This window comes from Peromyscus eremicus, chromosome 8b (assembly GCF_949786415.1).
Source record: "Peromyscus eremicus chromosome 8b, PerEre_H2_v1, whole genome shotgun sequence".
In the NCBI taxonomy this organism is placed as follows: domain Eukaryota; kingdom Metazoa; phylum Chordata; class Mammalia; order Rodentia; family Cricetidae; genus Peromyscus; species Peromyscus eremicus.
In genome coordinates, this window is record NC_081424.1 from 7,261,987 (window position 1) to 7,279,699 (window position 17,713).

Sequence of the window (17,713 nt, forward strand, 5' to 3'; positions counted from 1 at the left end):
CCACAAGAAGCCAGGACTCTAAAATCAACTTTCTGTGTGTATTAGAAGGCAGTCAATGCACTTCAGAGTAAGAACCCACAGATCTCCAAGAGACAGGAAAGCACATGAACTCATTTTCCAACAAGAGTATTTGCTCCCTCTTCCCACTCACCCCACTAGCCCTCTCTCTTCCCCTCTTTCTCCATGCCCCCTCCCTTTATGCACCCCAGGCCAACTTAGAACTTGCTGTGCAGCTGATGACCTCCAACTTCTGATCCCCTTGTCTTCACCTCCTGTGATCATGCACCACCATGCCTGCTTGTGCTGAGGATAAACCAAGGCTTCTGAATGATAGTCAAGCACTCTAACAGTGAAGCTGCATCCTTAGGAGGAGTCTCTATATCACAGCAAGGTGAGAGAGCACCCACACACAGAAGAAAACCTACTTCTGTCAGAAAGAGGCTGGAGCAGCATCCCTGGTCTGAGGAGAGACCTTCCAGGATGCATGCAGTTTCCTGCTATGACCAGAAAGAGCCATGCCTAAGGAATGACGATCATACTCTTCCTTCAGAAGTAGAACAAAAAGGTTTATGCTGTCTCAAATAATTTGCTAAGTGATTGGCCTGCAAGAGGATCCAGGAACACAGCAATATTGGCAAGCAGAAATGGAAGAGATGACTAACAGTAGCTACTCTGTAGACTTGGGCCTGGAGGTCAGAGCTAGTTTCCATGGCTAATGCATAAACTGCTCACAGGTTATGGTTCTGTGCTATTTCACGCAGCACTTAGAAGTTGGGCTGTGTAGTTACCATTCTGCAGTCCCATCCAGAGCTGCTTGTGGTCTTTTTTCTGCATTTCATTGATGACTTGACTTTTATGCTTTAAAGCATCAGCTTCTTTCATACATGACATAAAATGAGCTTCGACTGCATCCTTGGATGGACAGTGTAGAAGGTCCTTTTCTGGAAAACTCTATCAAAGGAAAACACACAGAACAAGTATGCAGATATAAATTAGCTTCTAAAGAGAACTTCCCCCATTTGCCAATATTCCCAGCACATCATATTTTATTATCACAATAACTACAAAATACATTTTAAAAATTAACTTAAAAAGCATTACCAATTTGACACAATTTGTACTCTTTCCAAATAATCCTCATCTGTGAGGTTATCTTTTGCAGCTTCCTAAGCAATAAAACCTACAACCAACACCAACAATCACAAGTGAGTGGCCATTAGAGCCAGAGAGGGATCTACAAGAGGGTACTGACATTCCTCTACACCTATCTTCAAGGGAAGGCCCACCTTAAGCCAGCCCAGGGAATGTAAGCATGGAAGACCTGGCCCCACCCCTCATCTACCATATGGCGGCATGGATTGGGGAAAGATGCCCTTCCTGCATAAACATCTGAGGTGGGTGGGAGAGCTGGCCCTGAGGTCATCGGAGAGGGAGAGCTGCCCCTGCCCCCCACCAGGTGCAACACTTGGGAGAGCAGGCCCTGCAGCTCACCTGGGCAGTACAATTAAGCCAACCCCATTGGTTGATGTGGGTGAGCAGCCCCAAAGCTGAGAGCATGGGAGAGATGGCCCTATTAGAGTCCTCTGCTTTGTGGCAGCATGGGTGGGGGAGAGATTGTCCCCTTCCCCTCGCATCAACATGTGAGGCAGGTGAGAGATGGCTCGGAGGTCAGAAGAGCTGGAGAGCCCTCCCTGCCCCTCATCAGCTGCAGCACTTGGGAGGGTGGTCCCTATGCCATGCCTGGGCAATACAGTAGAGCTGGCCCTGAAGGTGGAGGTGTGGGAGTCTGAACCTGGGGATGCGAAAGCAGGAGAACTGGCTCCGCCCCTTGTTCACTGCTGCTAGGGGTGAACTAACCAGGTGAACTAGCAATGCTGGAGAGCTCACCCAGGTAGTGAGGACAGGGGAGAACTGGCAGGCAGACCAACCCTACAATGCCCAGACCTACCTAGAACCAGGGTTATGACTTGATCCACCCCAACATCCACCCCATCTGCGATCTGCTGGAGCACATGAAGGTACCAGTTCTGCGGACCCAAAGCTCCAGGATCTCTACAACACAGGGTGACAAGATATCCAAGAGGAGTCCCAGTGAAGGCCCAGCATTGATAGTGTAGCAGAAACCAGAGGCCTCGAATCAGCCCAATGGTTCTCTGCAATGAACACTTGCAAGTAAAGATCTATGAATTAAAAAAAAAAAAAAAAAAAAAGAAAGAAAGAAAAGAAAAAAGAGGGCTCACCTCAATCTAGGGAGGCTCTGAAATCCCCCTGATAGGAATTCATGAAAAACAGGAGGGGAAGGCAGTAAAGGAAAACAGACAGCTTAAGTAGCCAAAGCAGCTGAGTGAAGTACCACAAGGGGTGACAAATGCCTGTCACAGCCCCTGGCCCCCACCTGTGAATGCATCTCTTTCACATCTACCCAAGTGAGAGTAAAAAGATTTTTTTTCAAACCTCACAAATAATTACAAAATATCCTTGATTCATTACACTTCTAATCTTTCCTAAAATGCATTAACCACTGTGTAGACATGCTTACCTTTCTGGTCTAAACAAATTCTCAAAGACAAAGAGTGTGACGCAATGTTTACTCTATCATTTATCTTCCAAATCAGAAGCATGACAAACTAAACTAAATTTCACTTTTACAGGCGTACACTGAAAAATTCCTTTTATATATCCATTTACTTGGGGGGGGGGGGAGAATCTTTTTATCATTTTGCACACACACTCCCCACCACATTCTATGGACTAAACCCAGGACTTTCTGTGTCCTACCACTGAGCTAAATCTTCAGACCTCCCACCAGAGATTATAATTGTGTTATTTAATTAGAATATTCATCAACTGCCTGTAATGTATCTAGATGTGTCTGAAGTCACTTAATGGCATTGAATCAAAACACTACTTACAAGTAAGTGAAAAAAAAAAAACAGTCTATTAGTAATACTACAAAACTGATGGTACTTTATTAGGACAATTAAGCAAATCCAAAAAAATATATTTTCCAAAATACATTTCCATGTCATATATAAAGAATCAAATATCTGATTAAACATGAACTCTCACTGTTTTATTATAGACTCACCTCTAGTACTAGATTCAGCTTTAAAATGAAAAACATAAAGTCATACTTTATAATAAAAATAAAAATTAGGATTAATAAAAATCCTAAAAAAAAAAAAAGTTTCCCAAGATTACTTTGGTGTACACAGACAAAAGGCTGGGAAGGGAGGGCATTTCCTCCCCAAATATTTTTTTCTAATGTACTATTTTTCAATAAAATAAAGAACATAAAAAAACAGTAACCCCAGGCCTGTTATAATCCCAGATTCAGGAGGTAGAGGCAAGAGGGATACAAATTTGAGGCCTGCATGGGTTATGAAGACTCAGAGCCCACCACTACCTCCTCTGTGGCCTCCTTACCCACAATCCCAAAGCTGACACAAGTTAGATGTCAAACACAGTGGCACATGCCCAAAATTTCAGTGTATAAAGACATGAATTCAAAATCATGTGCAGTTTGGGGACTAGCCAAAGCTACAAAACCCTGTCTTAAAATACAACAGAAAAGAAAGGAAAGGCTAAAAAACCCAATCTGTAATAAAACAGTGAGAGTTCATGTTTAATCAGATATTTGATTCTTTATATATGACATGGAAATGTATTTTGGAAAATGTATTTTTTTGGATTTGCTTAATTGTCCTAATAAGTACCATAAAATAAGAGCACCAGACACCAAATAATGTTAACATCTCTCAATTTTCTTAAAATTCTATTTCTACCGAAGTGTAACCTACAAGCTTAGCTATAAGCAATCATCACTCCTTCTTGTTACAATCTACAGGGTATTTATCTCTCATCATGTCTCCTTGGTCCTATTTGTTGACTCTTTAGATTCTCCCGTAAGAGTAGCTTTGCCCATTTTCCCCTCGAAGTACTGTTTCACCTACATTCTTCCCACTGAAAACACCTATCCAAAGCCAAACACAAGCCTCAACCTCAGCTTCTCTTTGGCTTTAACTCTCCAGATCTATCACCACATTCACACCCAAGCCTTTCAGTTCTTATCAATTCACTGCCATCAGCTAAACACCTTTCACAGAAACACCTTTCAACTGGCTGGCTTAAGCATTCACCCAAAGTCTAATATATGTGACTATTCTCAATTCACACACAAGTTTCTGCTATCAGCACTTCCCATTTTCATCTTTCTCTGCCTCATTTGCTTTTCCAAAGCTAGTCTTAAATATTGGTATGTTTTCTGTTTAAAGCATGTAACCTAGGACCCCTTTTCTTTTTCATTCCATACCCTCACCTTGAATAAGATTACATACTTCCACACCATACATGAACTAAAGATTATCAATATTGTTTCCTACCAGGATCCTACTTAGAACCTTCAGACCCACACAATTTAGCAAGTGTCCCAGAGGTACAAGCAATACAAGCAATTCAACAAATCCAAAGATAAACTAATGCCATCACCACCCCCTCCACATTTCCCATAACAAACCTAGTCCGCTACTTTATATCCTAAATAGATCTGCAATTTCCCCACTTTTCAAACTACTCACAGTTCTGAGAAACCTTGCAAAAGCACCCATGCAGTGTGTTCTGTTGCTGTGATAAAACACTCTGACCAAAAGAAACTTTTAAGGGAGGGAAGGACTTATCTGCTCACACTTCCAGGTAACAACCCATCAACGAGGGAAGTCAGGGCAGAAATTCAAGCAAGAACTTAAAGCTTAAGCCATGGTGGAATGATGCTTGCTAGCTCACTAACTGGAAGGCTTATTCTCAGCCAGCTTTCTTATACAGTCCAGGACTACCTGCCCAAGTTACGGTGCCACCCACAGGAGGCTGAACCCTCCGATGTTAGTTAACAATCCAGGTAATCCCCAACATACTTGTGCACAGTCCATTCTGATCTGGGCAATTCTTCAATTGAGACTTCCTAACAGGTGACTCTAGACTGTGTCAAATTGATAGTTTAAGCCTACAAGGGTACATACCTATAATTTTACACCCTTGACATTTTTGCACTTGGAGTCACAGTGACCCTCTAAACACTAAGCCCTAACCTTCTCCCCCAACTTTCTCTTATTTTAGGACATAGTCAAAGCCATCAAGATTCCAAATGACCTCAGGGTCTGCTAACCTTCCTACCTATAGCCCCCACCCTTTTCCCTGCACACACAACACTCCCTGCCTTCAAGTTCTTGAGTCGCTCCAATCTTCTATATTCTTTCAGTTCTTCCAGCAGCACACTCATTTCTGTCTTCACATCAACTGTTAGAGCACTCCTTTCTTCTACCTAGAACATTCTTTTCTCCTTGCCTAATCACTTAACATGTGGCCAAAGAATCCTCAGCTTCAGGTTCAGCTTCTATGGCACACCTTCCAGGAAACTCTCCCTTTCTCCCAAGTCAAGGTTAAACTCACACTGGATTCTGTAGTAGTTAGTAATACTGGCCAGTATTACAATGGCTATTAAGATATCCACAGGTAAGAGTACTCTGAAAGTCCATAAGGAAGAGGCAATGACCTCAACTCAGTAAATCTTTCTTAAATAAGCCAAATTACTGAGATGTGGTTCACACACAATGAAACAGAGGAAGTTTTAGATGAATTTTGACTTTGAATAACTATCAACCAAATAAGATAGAGAACATTACAACACATAAATAACCACATCCCCTCGTTCCTCACCAAAAGTTAACCACAAGCACTACCACTACCCTCATTCTCCACCAAAAGTTGACTACAAGTTACTTTGTGTCCTGAGCAGCAGGCTCCTTTTCCTACCTCCACCAATCACTGATGTGATCTGGTGCAGCAGCTTTGCCCATGATGAGATCTCACAAATGAAATCATACATGAAATAGTGTACCACTGACTTAGCATGCTCTTGAGATTTACTCACGTGACTGCACACATCAGTAACTGACTCCTTTTTGTTACTCAGTTGTCAGTGAATAAATGTGTTGTAATGTGTTTAAGAAAACCTGTTGCTAGTATGGTTCTTTCCAACCTTTACCTGGTTAATAAAGCCACTGTGAACAGTAATATGTCATAGTAGACATCTTTTCAACTTTCTAAATACACAGCTACAAAGAGCAACAAATGCCATCTAAAAACTGGTGAACTATTTTCTTCAAGTGACAGTATAATTTTAAACTCTCATCAGCGACATTTCACAGTTCTGGGTACTCAATGTCAAACTTGTTATCAGTCATTTTCATTCTAGTCATTCTAGTGAGTGTAAAGTAATCTCTCTCTCCGGTTTTCATTTACATTTCCCTGATGACTAAACATGGTAGATACATTTTCATGTATTTATTGGTAATTTCATATGTTCTGCAAACTTTCTGTTCAAATCTTTTGCATTTGTTCCAAAGCAACTGACATATGAGGTAAGAGGCTGAGCATAATGTGAACTCTGTGTGTACTTATACAAATATTGTCTCCGAGAAGCAGCAGGTGCACACCAAATTCTGTACCAGCTAAACAGATCTGAGTAGAAATGCAGAAAGTCTAAAACCCCCACATTAGAAATGCTTGATGTTAGTAGCCACACTCACAAATACCAGCCAGTACAATTTCTGATTCCAAATAACCTTCCCTCAGCTTTACAGATGGCATGTGCCACCTATTTCCACAAGCAAACTTTGTCTTTTTCAACTTGAAATGCCATCCTTACTGCAGTATTTATATACCTCTTAGCCACTTGTCCATATAAAACTGTGCTGTGGATTACTGCATTCCTATCTTTTTATATCATCAAAGGTTTTGAACTTGTCCCTACAAATCCTGTGGTTTTTAACTACACAATCTTAAAAAAAGCTGTTTTTGTTGTTGTTTTGTTTTGTTTTGTTTTAAGGAAAACAGTTGGATTACAGCAGAACTGCTTATATGAATGGAAGGATCAGATATCTTATCTTCTTCCTGATTCAAATCCATCATGTAGGGGTCTGGAGAGATGGCTCAGTGGTTAAGAGCACTTGCTGCTCTTGAAGAGGACCCAGGTTAGGTTCCCAGCACCCAAATGGCAGCTTATAACCACCTGTATATCTAGTTCCAAAAGATATGACACTTCTTCTGGCCTCCACAGGTAATAAGCACACATATGGTACACATACATTCATCGGACAGAATAATCATACACATAAAATAAACCTAGCCATTTAAAAAACATCAGTTAGGATAATTTTTGCTATGCCCTTGCTCATACTGAGTAAATTCTCTTTTATTCCTAAGCTTGCTAAGGCTTTTGATGACACTGGTTATTGAACTCTGCCCATACTTTTTTCTGTGTCTATTGATTTTGTTGTGTGGCTTTTCTATCGTATTTTGCCAACATAATGAATTACACTGACTGATGACTATTGAATCAATCTTGTATTCATGAGATAAACTCAGCATACTTCACACTGTGCTTCTTATAGGTACTACTAGGTTCAATTTGCTAATTTTTTATTGAAGACTTTTATATCTATGTTCAGAAAAGATATTCATCTGCAATTTACTTTCAGTTTCTTTCATAGCATTGGGGTCAGTTACTCACTTCTAAAACAGGCTGGGAAATGTCTTCAGTGTTTGTGTCCTTCAATCATATATCCCAAACTCCTAGAATAGTATTGGGCTAATACACAGCAGGATCTCAGTATTTACTGCATTCACAGTTATATTTTAACCTAGAATTCAAAATGCTTTGGAGTACGTACGTATACACACACACACACACACACACACACACACACACACACACACACAAACACACCCTATGTGACACCACTAAGGCTTTTCTTTCAGTGGCTGAACAGGCCATGGAAGCAGGTAGATGGGTGGAGGGGAGGAATAAGGCAAAGGCCCCACAGCAGGAGTGTAGAGGTGTGTTGGGACATGGTTGCGGAGACTGTGAAACTGATGAGAACTACTGAGGTGGCTGTGGAGCCAACATAAAACTTATCAGAACGTAATGGATGGAAAGGAAACAAACAAGAACAACAACAAAAACCTATGGCTGCGAAAGCTGGTGCTGTGTGTGCCAAACTGTTATATCATGTTGAGCAGCCCAGGTCAGTTTGCTGAGACAGAAACCAACTTGGAGGCTGGAGGGATGGCTCAGCGGTTAGGAGCACTTACTGCTGTCTGAGGACCAGAGATTAGATCTCAGCAGCCACACCAGACAGCTCACAAACTCCTACAACTCTAGCTCTAAGGGACCCACACTCCCTTGTGACCTGCACCTACACACACACACACACAAAGTTTTAAAAATTAAAAAACAAATAAATGAGTCCATTTTAGGGAGACTCATCATATGTGCAATATATAAAAGTACAGGCCAATTTACAAGGCTGCACTAACAACAGCACCGAATCCACAATGGCCCAGATGCACGTGAAAGTGTGCACTGGAATGGTGGCGGCTATGAGCTTTCCAGATTACTAAACAAAATAAAATATGGTCAACTGTTACATTTAATCTAATTACTAGAATTATTCTTTATTTCTAAAACTAAAAGGAAAGGCTTGCTAGGCAATACTTGTCCTCTATGTCTCTTTGAAGTAGTTTCAATTTCATGCCACGGTAAACTGCAATTGTTACACAGACATGAAGCACATTCCATATACACCATGGCAACTGAAACGGATACACATTAGGACCATGGCGGTACCTGTACAGTTCTGATAACTAAAATCTATAATAACACACTATTTTGCAAAGCTCCTTACTATAGATGCACGGGAAAATAATAAATAAGCATCCCGTACATGATGACTCTTGCATGCTCTTTATGCCTCTCTACTGCCCACTGCCATTGGAGAGCCTCTTGCTAGTGATAACTCAAGATGTACCTCAGAATCCTATAATGCTGCTCAGGAATTGGAAAGTAGGAGGAGTACTACATAAGTAAAGAGGGAGGAGACCAGTACGTTAGTTTTTATTTCTTAAGATGGGTTTCACAATGTAGTCAAGGTTGGACTCAAACTCCTCATGTAGCCCAAGCCCTAGCTGAGCTTGAACTCCAAACCTTTCTTTCTCTACCTCCTGAGCACCAAGGCCACTCAATCCATCACTATGCTCAGCCGTAACCAGTATTTTACAACTTATTAAGACAGAATCAGGCAATATTAAATTTACCTGGCTTCAAAAACTACAGAAATGAATGTGTCTCAAAACAGAGGCTCACCAAATCTTTTGACTTCTGTCAAAGTAGTTACAGAACTTCTCAACAGTACTAGGTTGTTCTAATTTCTACTTTCATGCCTACATCCACACCTGGGAATTTTATTTTTATTTTATATTAGTTTAGAAATATAACACTCTATATTATGTATAGGTTATATATAATAAGCTTTATAACCTGTTGTAAATCTAAAACATAGTTTACTCAGCCCTAAAAAAGAAAAATGTTTATATATTGAATTGTTTGGCCAAAAATTTGGAAGAAATTGAAGAATATCTCAGGGCAAAAAGAACCTCAGTGAAAAGCTAGGGAGTCAATGACTATCCTGGAGTGAGCGATGAGTTGGATGTGCAAGCACACATCTGCAATCTCCACACTAAGCCGGCTAAGCAGGAGAGCCACTGTGAGTTTGAGGCTAACCTGGACTACACAGTAAGGTCCTTGACAGGATGGGCTACAGAGTGAGACCATGTCTTAAAAACAAACAAAATAGGAGAAACAATAAATAACTTATTTGAAAAAATTTCTATGCTTTTAAGAACCACAAATGAAACAAATAAGAAATGCTTTTTAAACTATACCTTGAAATGTACTGTGATGTTCCAAGGAAGAGCTGAACTTGATGCAAGAAGATCAAATAGTAAACCAATTGGATAATGCCTAAAAATAAAAGGTATATCTTAAAAAGAGAAAAAAATACATAAATTTATAACTAAAACCCCAAACAAATTTCCAGCACATTTTATTACCCACTGTCCTAGGCTTTACTGGTTAATCACAGAAAACTAACTTTCCACAGCTGCATGCCTGGGTTAATACATGCGCTCCATCCAGCTGCCAGGTGTTTTCCTTCTAAACTTTTCATTTCCCACAGGAGCCTCAATACACCCAAGGGGATTCTCATCAGCTGCTCTAGTGTAGTGTTAACTGTCATCCTGGTACTTATAAGAGGAAACTCTTCTTTGTAGGTTGATTTAAACACTAAAATATCTTGTTTATTTTTGAGAGAGGACCCCACCATGTACCTCTGGCTGACCTGCTACTATCTTAACCAGAATACACATCGCAAAATCAATCCTTCTACCTCTACTTCCTAAATGCTGGGATTACAGATGTGCAACTGTTTTGTACTGTTTCTGAGATAGTATCTCATGTAACCCAGGCTGGCCTTGAACTCCTGGTCTAAGTGCTGTGCTGCTAAAGCCAGTTTCTGTTTTATCTTTTTCCTTTTTTAACTAAAAATAAATAAACATTTATTTTTATGTTGTATGGATGTTGTATCTTCAAGTATATCTGTGGACCATAGGCATGTAGTGTCCTCAGAGGCCAGAACAGGATATCAGATCTCCTAGGACTGAATTAGAGACAGTTGTGAGCCACCGTGTGGATGTAGGGAACTGAACCCAAGTCCTCTAAGAGCAGCCAGTGCTCTTAACCAATAAGCCATCTCTCCCACCCCTGCTTTTTATTATCAAAATTTAGAAATTTCTAAGTGTAAAGATGCTCACCTAAAGAGTATGCAAATCCCCTGGTTTATGATTATTTCTCTTAACATTATATCTGTATGTAAATATCTAGCCTTTTAACTATGAAGTCATATTAATACAGATTCAGAACATCCTTTACAAAAAGCATCAAACCCTCTAGGCATGGTTGCACATGTCTATAATCCCAGCATTTAGGAAGTGGAGGCAGGATCCAGAATTCAATTGTCAACCTCAGCAACACAGCAAGTTTGACACCAGCTTGGGCTATGTGAAACCCTGTAAATAATAATAATAATAATAATAATAATAATAATAATAATAATAATCAAAGAGAAGGTTGGAGAGGTGGTTCAAACAAGCCTGCCTACTTAATTCAACCTCCTGATCCTAAACTGAGAAGAACAGACTCCCACAAAGTCATCCTCTAACCTCCACAAGCACTCCATTGCACATTCCCTACACACAGACACAGACATCCACAGATACACACACACACACACACACACACACACACACACACACACACACAAAATAATAAAACATTTTAAAAAGGAGTGGAGTACTATTGCCCAGGACACTTCACAGAAATAAATCTTCTTACCCAGATAATCACCAAACTGAAAATTGACAAGTTATTTTTCACTGAGTAAAACAAGGGCAACTCCAACTGCAAACTCAAGTAATTTAACGCACTTGCCTAGTTACAAAAGCCTGAGTTTGATGTACAGTACTACTCCTGTTCCTGAAAAATTTTTTAAAAATGTTACAAAAAATTTTTAAAATTCCAAAAATCCACACCCTTACAAAAACTGAATAGAAAAGATAAAAACCACAAAAATGACTGGAGATAAGAGAATAATCTACAAGTATTTACAAAAGGAAGAGCATCCCATGTTCTAAAGAGAACTATGCAAGTCTGCACTGAGCATCTTGCTGGAATGTTTTCTTAAACTGCACGTGATGCTCAGTCACTGTATTTCATCTAAGTTTAAGATCAGCAGTGTTTCTTTTTTTTTTCAATTCAGAAGTCAGTTTTAACTTCTTACTTTCATAGTCCATTCCGAAAATAGTTGACATAACATTTAAAAATCACATTAGAGATACTTATCTTACAAAAACAAAAGACCATTCTTAATTTTGTACTCAAAGGTCAAAGATCTAATTCACTTTCTTTCTTCTTTCTACCATCTTTTTCTGCAGTGGTAGGGAATCAAATCCAGGACCATTTTTTATAGGCTAGGCAAGAATTCTCCTACTGAGCAACAAACACAGCCAGATTTTAAACATGAACAGGGTTTACTGCCAAAGTAATCTTTAGAGAATCTACAAGTGTTACAGTATGGAAGTATCAAACATAAATGACTACTTCAGTTGGAGTAATAACGTTACTCCTTAAAAGGCAGTGTTAGAGCACCCTCTGCTGTCTAATCAAATCATTCCAATGTCTTAAGAGTTTCAGCTGGATCAACACTTCAGATAACTTTTAAAAGTTAGCAATACAATGCACTAGGGGCAGGGCCCCATGATAAAGCACTTGTAGCCTATAAGAGACTGTGTCGTAGGAGCTATCTGAGCACCAATAACATTTTTCCTTTTTGAGACAGGGTCTCTCTACAGAGCTCTAGCTATCCTGGAACTCACCATGTAAACCGGGCTGCCCCAAAACTCACAGGGATCCACCTTCCTTTGCCTCCTGAATGCTGGGATTAAAGGTGTACAACACCATGCTGGGCTTGTATCGATAACTCATTGGGCATTCTGTGTGTCTACCACTTTCCTTAAATAACTTTTTATTATAATCTGGGCAAATTAAAACAAGCAACTAGGAAATTCGAGAACAGAATAGGGGTAAATATTAAGTAGAAGTCAGCAGTTACGGCACAAAAGGCCATGAACTGAAGCTCTCAATGCCCACGCCCTGCCAAGCTTTCTGGAGCATACCTGTTATCATAACAGCTGAAAGGCCACAGGAGAAAACAGTCATGATTTGACACAGCCCAGAATACAGATTGAGCCTCCCACTGGCCTGGACTACAGAGAAAGACCTGCTGGAAGGGTGGGGGTCGGGGTGGGGGACCTTCCAGAGGGCTGAGAATGAAGTTTAATGGAAGAGCAGTTCCCTAGAAAGTCCAAGACAAGAATGTTCAACCCCCAATGATATGTGTGGGAGGGTGGGGTGGGGGAGGAGCTTTCTTAAAGGATAAATACCAAATGTAGGAAGATGGTATATTTAAGATAAATCACTCATCTGCAATAAAGAAGAAACTGGTCCAAACATTAGTGATGTCGTATCTAGTAGGTACATCTTATTAACATACTAACCTTAAAGAATATAAGCTAAGTCCCAGAAGTTTGCTCCTTCCAAGTTAAGTTGTCCTCAGATTTAAGTCAGCTGCACAACTAGGTTATTTATAACTAAGTAGTTCCCTTTTATTTCCGAAATCTCTTTTTTTCTTCCTCAAAACTTTTTATCTATCTATCTATCTATCTATCTATCTATCTATCTATCTATCTATCTATCTGATGTTAAGAGTGCTCTAGCTGCATGTACAACTTTATGCCAGAAGAGGGCATCAGATCCCACTATAGATGATTTTGAGCCACTATGTGGTTGCTGGGAATTGAACTCAGGACCTCTGGAAGAACAGCCAGTGCTGGGGGCTACCATGCTTGACTTCATTTCTTTCTTTGTAGAACTTTTGACAACCATTCCAGGGCACTACACCTTCTTAAAGCTAGCATCTACTTACTGTTTAACCATGAAGAAAAAGTCACTCACCATTTCAGGGGTGTGCCTTCATATTCAAACCATATTTCACTCACGTCTTCTTGTCTCATAGCCTTCTGAAAGTGCTTTTTCACTTTATCAGTTACCAACGTCAGATAACTGACTCTTGGCAAAAGCAACTGAAATGAAAATTTGTAAAGCCGTATTTACTCACTCATTATTGTTCCAAACTTAAGATATATTAAGCCTGATAATTTTAAGGAAAAGAATTGTTATCTGCATTATTTTGACTACCTCAATCCAAAGTCATCTGCTTTTCATAGAAAATTAAAAGCTAGAGTTAAAAATAGTAAATATTTCTAACTGGGTTACAGCTTCTAAGTAGAGCTTAGGGCATATATGCTTATAATTAACACAAATCTACAATTTTTCTTTACCACTTTACATAATAAATAACTACATGTCATAATAATTAAGATATTAAGTAAGTCTATCAAATTTGTCTTAAATATTAAATGATTCACATTAGTATTATCACCCCTTTATACAGAACTTAATGTTTAAAATATGAAAATATTATATTTATAATACTTTAATAAAGACAAAGATACACTAGACTTTAAAAAATTACAGAGCCAATAAACATGGTACACTGAAGGACATAAAAAATCGAAAAGGTACAGTAAACTAACCATTTGTGTTGAGGGTTGGCTTTAACTGTCAACTCGACACAATCTAGACTCACTTGGCAGCAAAGTCTCAATGTGGAATTGTCTACATAGAGTTGGCCTGTGGGGAAGGGTATGGGTGATTCTTGCCCTGACTGTGTGAATCAGTGTGGGACAACCCAGCTCTCTGTGGCAGACATCATTCCCTGGGTTTAGGCTCTGGGCTGTCTAAGAGTGGGGAAGGTGAGGTGAGCAGTAAGCATGCATGCCTTTACTTGTCTGTTCTTGACTGTGGATGTGGTGTACCTAGATACTTCAACTTCCTGATACCTTGACTTCCCACCAACAATGAACTGTAACCCGGAATTAAATAAATAATTGTGATTTATTTATTTAAAATTAAACCCTTTCTTCTCTAAGTTGCTTTTGTCAGGGTATTTTATTTCACCAAAGGAAAATTAGAATTTTGGACAGGCTGTGGTGGTGCACACCTTTAGTCCCAGCATTCAGGAGGCAGAGACAGGTGGATCTCTATGGTGATATTTTATTTGTACTGAAATGTGATTTTATTTGTATGTTAATAAATAAAGTTGCCTGGGGGTCAGAGCTAATAGCAAGCCATAGCAGAAGCTGGGCGGTGGTGGCGCCCGCCTTTAATCCCAGCACTTGGGAGGCAGAGCTAGGCAGATCTCTGTGTGTTCAAGGATACAGCCAGCATGGAGACACACGCCTTTAATCTCAATACCAACCACAGAAGACCTGGAGGTCTGTATAGACAGGCAGTGACGAGGAGGTCATGTGGTTGGGATTACAACCAATGAGAAGGCAGAACAGAAAGTCAATAAAAGGACAGACACACAGGAAGTAGGCCTCTTTTCGGAGGGGAAGGACAACAGCGGCAGTGAAGGATAAGAAAGGCGGTTTTAAGTCTCAGCTCTCAGCTACTGCTCTGACTTCTTGGGCTTTTAACTCTGCAATTGGCTCTGTGTTTCTTATTTAATAAGACTGTTAATCTACAGATCTCTGAGTTCGAGGCCAGCCAGGTCTACACAGCAAGATCAAGGATAGTCAAGACTACACATAGAGAAACCCTGTCTCAAAAATAGAGGGAGGTGGATTTCAATTTAAGGTGACTATTCACTATTACACAGTAAGAGTTTATTCTGCAGAAAACAATAACTAGCCTACAGAGATGGCAGGAAGGAAGACAGACGACAGCCGGAGTGCAAGGGCCTCAGCTCCTGACTCTGGAGAGCACACACTACCATCTAAGGCTCAAACTGGCTCAACCATTCACCAGTGGGCCAGGCATGGTAGCATTCACCTTTAGTCCCAGCACTTGGGAGGTAGAGGCAGGAGAATCTCTTTGAGTTCAAAGCCAGCTTGAGGCTTTACAGTGAAATCTTATCTCCAAGGAAATAAAGAGAAAAGGAGAAGATAAGGAGAAAGAAAGAGAAAGAAGAAAAGCATCTAGTGTGGGGCTCAGGCCTACCACTTGGGAAGTAAAGGCGACCAGGAGGCTACATGAATCATCGCCCTCTGCTACACAGCATGTTCTAGGCCAACTAGGTTACATGAGACCTTGTATCTTTTTAAAGGATTTTTTTTCTCAAGGAGCAGAGAATGGCTCAGTGGTTAAGCGTGCTTTATTGCCCTTGTAGAGGACCTGGGTTTGGTTCCCAACACCCACATGGTGGCTGACAACTTCCTGTAACTCCAGTTTGAGAGTAGAGACAACATTTTCTGACCTCCAAGGCCTCCTGCACACAAGTGGTGCACATACATACACTCAGGCACACAAAATAAAATGAAATAAAAATTTAGAAAAAGAACTCCAGCACTGGGCATAGTGGTGAAGAATATATACATCTTTACTCCCAGCACTAGGGAGGCCAAAGCAAAACATTACAAATTCAAAACCTGTAATACAATCCTTCACACAGTCACTAACTCTTTTTATTTTATTTGTATTTACATGTATGTGGTGTGTCATTTGTATGCAGGTGTCCAGAATCTAGTAGAAGAGGGTGTGGAATCCCTGGGAGATGGAGTCATAGATGGTTGTGACCTATCTGACATGTGTGCTAGAAATGGAAGTGAGGTCCTCTGGAAGAGCAGCAAGCACTCTTAACTGCTGACTCATCTTACCGACACATTGACTGACTGGTGTGTGTGTGTGTGTGTGTGTGTGTGTGTGATACGTGTGTGGGCATGCACGTGTATCTGTGGTATGTGTGTGGGCATATGCTTTTGTCTGCAGTGTGTGTATTTGTGGTGTGTCTGTGTCTGTGGAGGGTTGTCTGTGATGTATGTGTGTGTGTGTGTGTGTGTGTGTGTGTGTGTGTGTGTGTGTGTGTGTGTGTATGCTTTTTTTTTTTCCCACTTGGGTATTTGGGAGCTGGGGATCAAATCCAGGGCCACTCCACTAAATGCTAAGAAGATAACCTACCACTCTGCTACACTCTAAGCCCCAATATTTTATTAAACATGCCAAGTTATAACATATTATGATCATATATGTTATTAGGTCATTAGATCATATATAACATTAGGTCCAGTTTCTATGTGGGTCCAGAAGAGCCAGACTCAAGCTTCACACTTGCCTGCTAAGCACTTGACCACTCGTGATCACCCCAGTTTAATTTTTCCCACAGCATGGAACAGTTGCATACAAAATACTAAGTGACAGCTTTCAGGTTCTAACAACCTTATATGGCATAGAGAAGCTAAAGGCCTCGTTTGCGACCACAGTACACTTACATAGTATGGTTCTGCCTCCCTCTCAGTTATCTCATCCTGATACAGCGTAAAGCAAGTTGGAATTCGTCCAAACCACACATCTCGAAGCACATCTTTGTCATCTGTCATTCTTCCAGTGGGTAAAGCAGTACATATATGCTAAGTTCTTTCTTCAACCAAAACCAAACTGGAAACAAAACAAATAGCATTAGTCAGATTCTTACAAGAGTTAATCAAAGATTTCATAGACAGAAAATGAACTCCAAAACATTTCACTTAAAGAAAAGGTGGAGTGGGGGTGGTACACCTTTAGTCCCAGCACTCAGGAGGCAGGGGCAGGCAGATTTCTCTGCATGAGGCCAGCCTGGTCTCCGGGACAGAAAGAAAAAAAAAAAAAAAAGATAAATGCCAAGAGTGGCAGTATATGCCTGTAATTTCTAGAGAAGCTGAGGCAGAAGAGTCAAGTTTGAGCTATTCAGTAAGACACAATCTCAATGTGTGTGTGTGTGTGTGTGTGTGTGTGTGTGTGTGTGCGCGCGCGCAATATTACACATTCAAGTAATATGTAATGAAAGTCACATCAAAATAGAAACTATACTGTTACCCTTTCAAGGCCAGGAGTCTTATCACTCACCTTAAAGAGAGCCCTGTACCTATGCCCTATAATCTTAATCCAATTTCAAAAGATTATTAACACAATTACACTTGCCCCATCCAATATATTTGACCTCTCCTACCCCTCATATTATTATTCTTCCTGGAAAGAAAGCTCAAACATTTGTTTAGAGCTCAGTTGGTGGCATGCATAATCAAAAACTGGGGGTGGTCATGCACACCTGTGAGTCTCTTGAGGTCAGTCTGGGCCACACTAGCCCATCTGGAAAAAAACAAACAA

General features: G+C 40.3%; 1 protein-coding gene across 8 annotated transcripts in view; it reads right to left on the reverse strand.

The window, feature by feature from the left end:
- Atg5 (autophagy related 5) overlaps positions 1 to 17,713 on the reverse strand; it is a 143,225-nt gene that overhangs the window by 79,276 nt on the left and 46,236 nt on the right. For all 8 annotated transcript variants that reach the window (XM_059272444.1, XM_059272442.1, XM_059272443.1 and 5 more), the window contains 4 exons: positions 16,840 to 17,005; positions 13,463 to 13,590; positions 9,778 to 9,856; positions 789 to 951 (listed from right to left, as the gene is read on the reverse strand). In XM_059272444.1, the coding sequence (XP_059128427.1) occupies positions 789 to 951; positions 9,778 to 9,856; positions 13,463 to 13,590; positions 16,840 to 16,947 (478 nt within the window). In that variant the 5' untranslated portion in view covers positions 16,948 to 17,005. The remainder of the gene's footprint in view (positions 1 to 788; positions 952 to 9,777; positions 9,857 to 13,462; positions 13,591 to 16,839; positions 17,006 to 17,713) is intronic.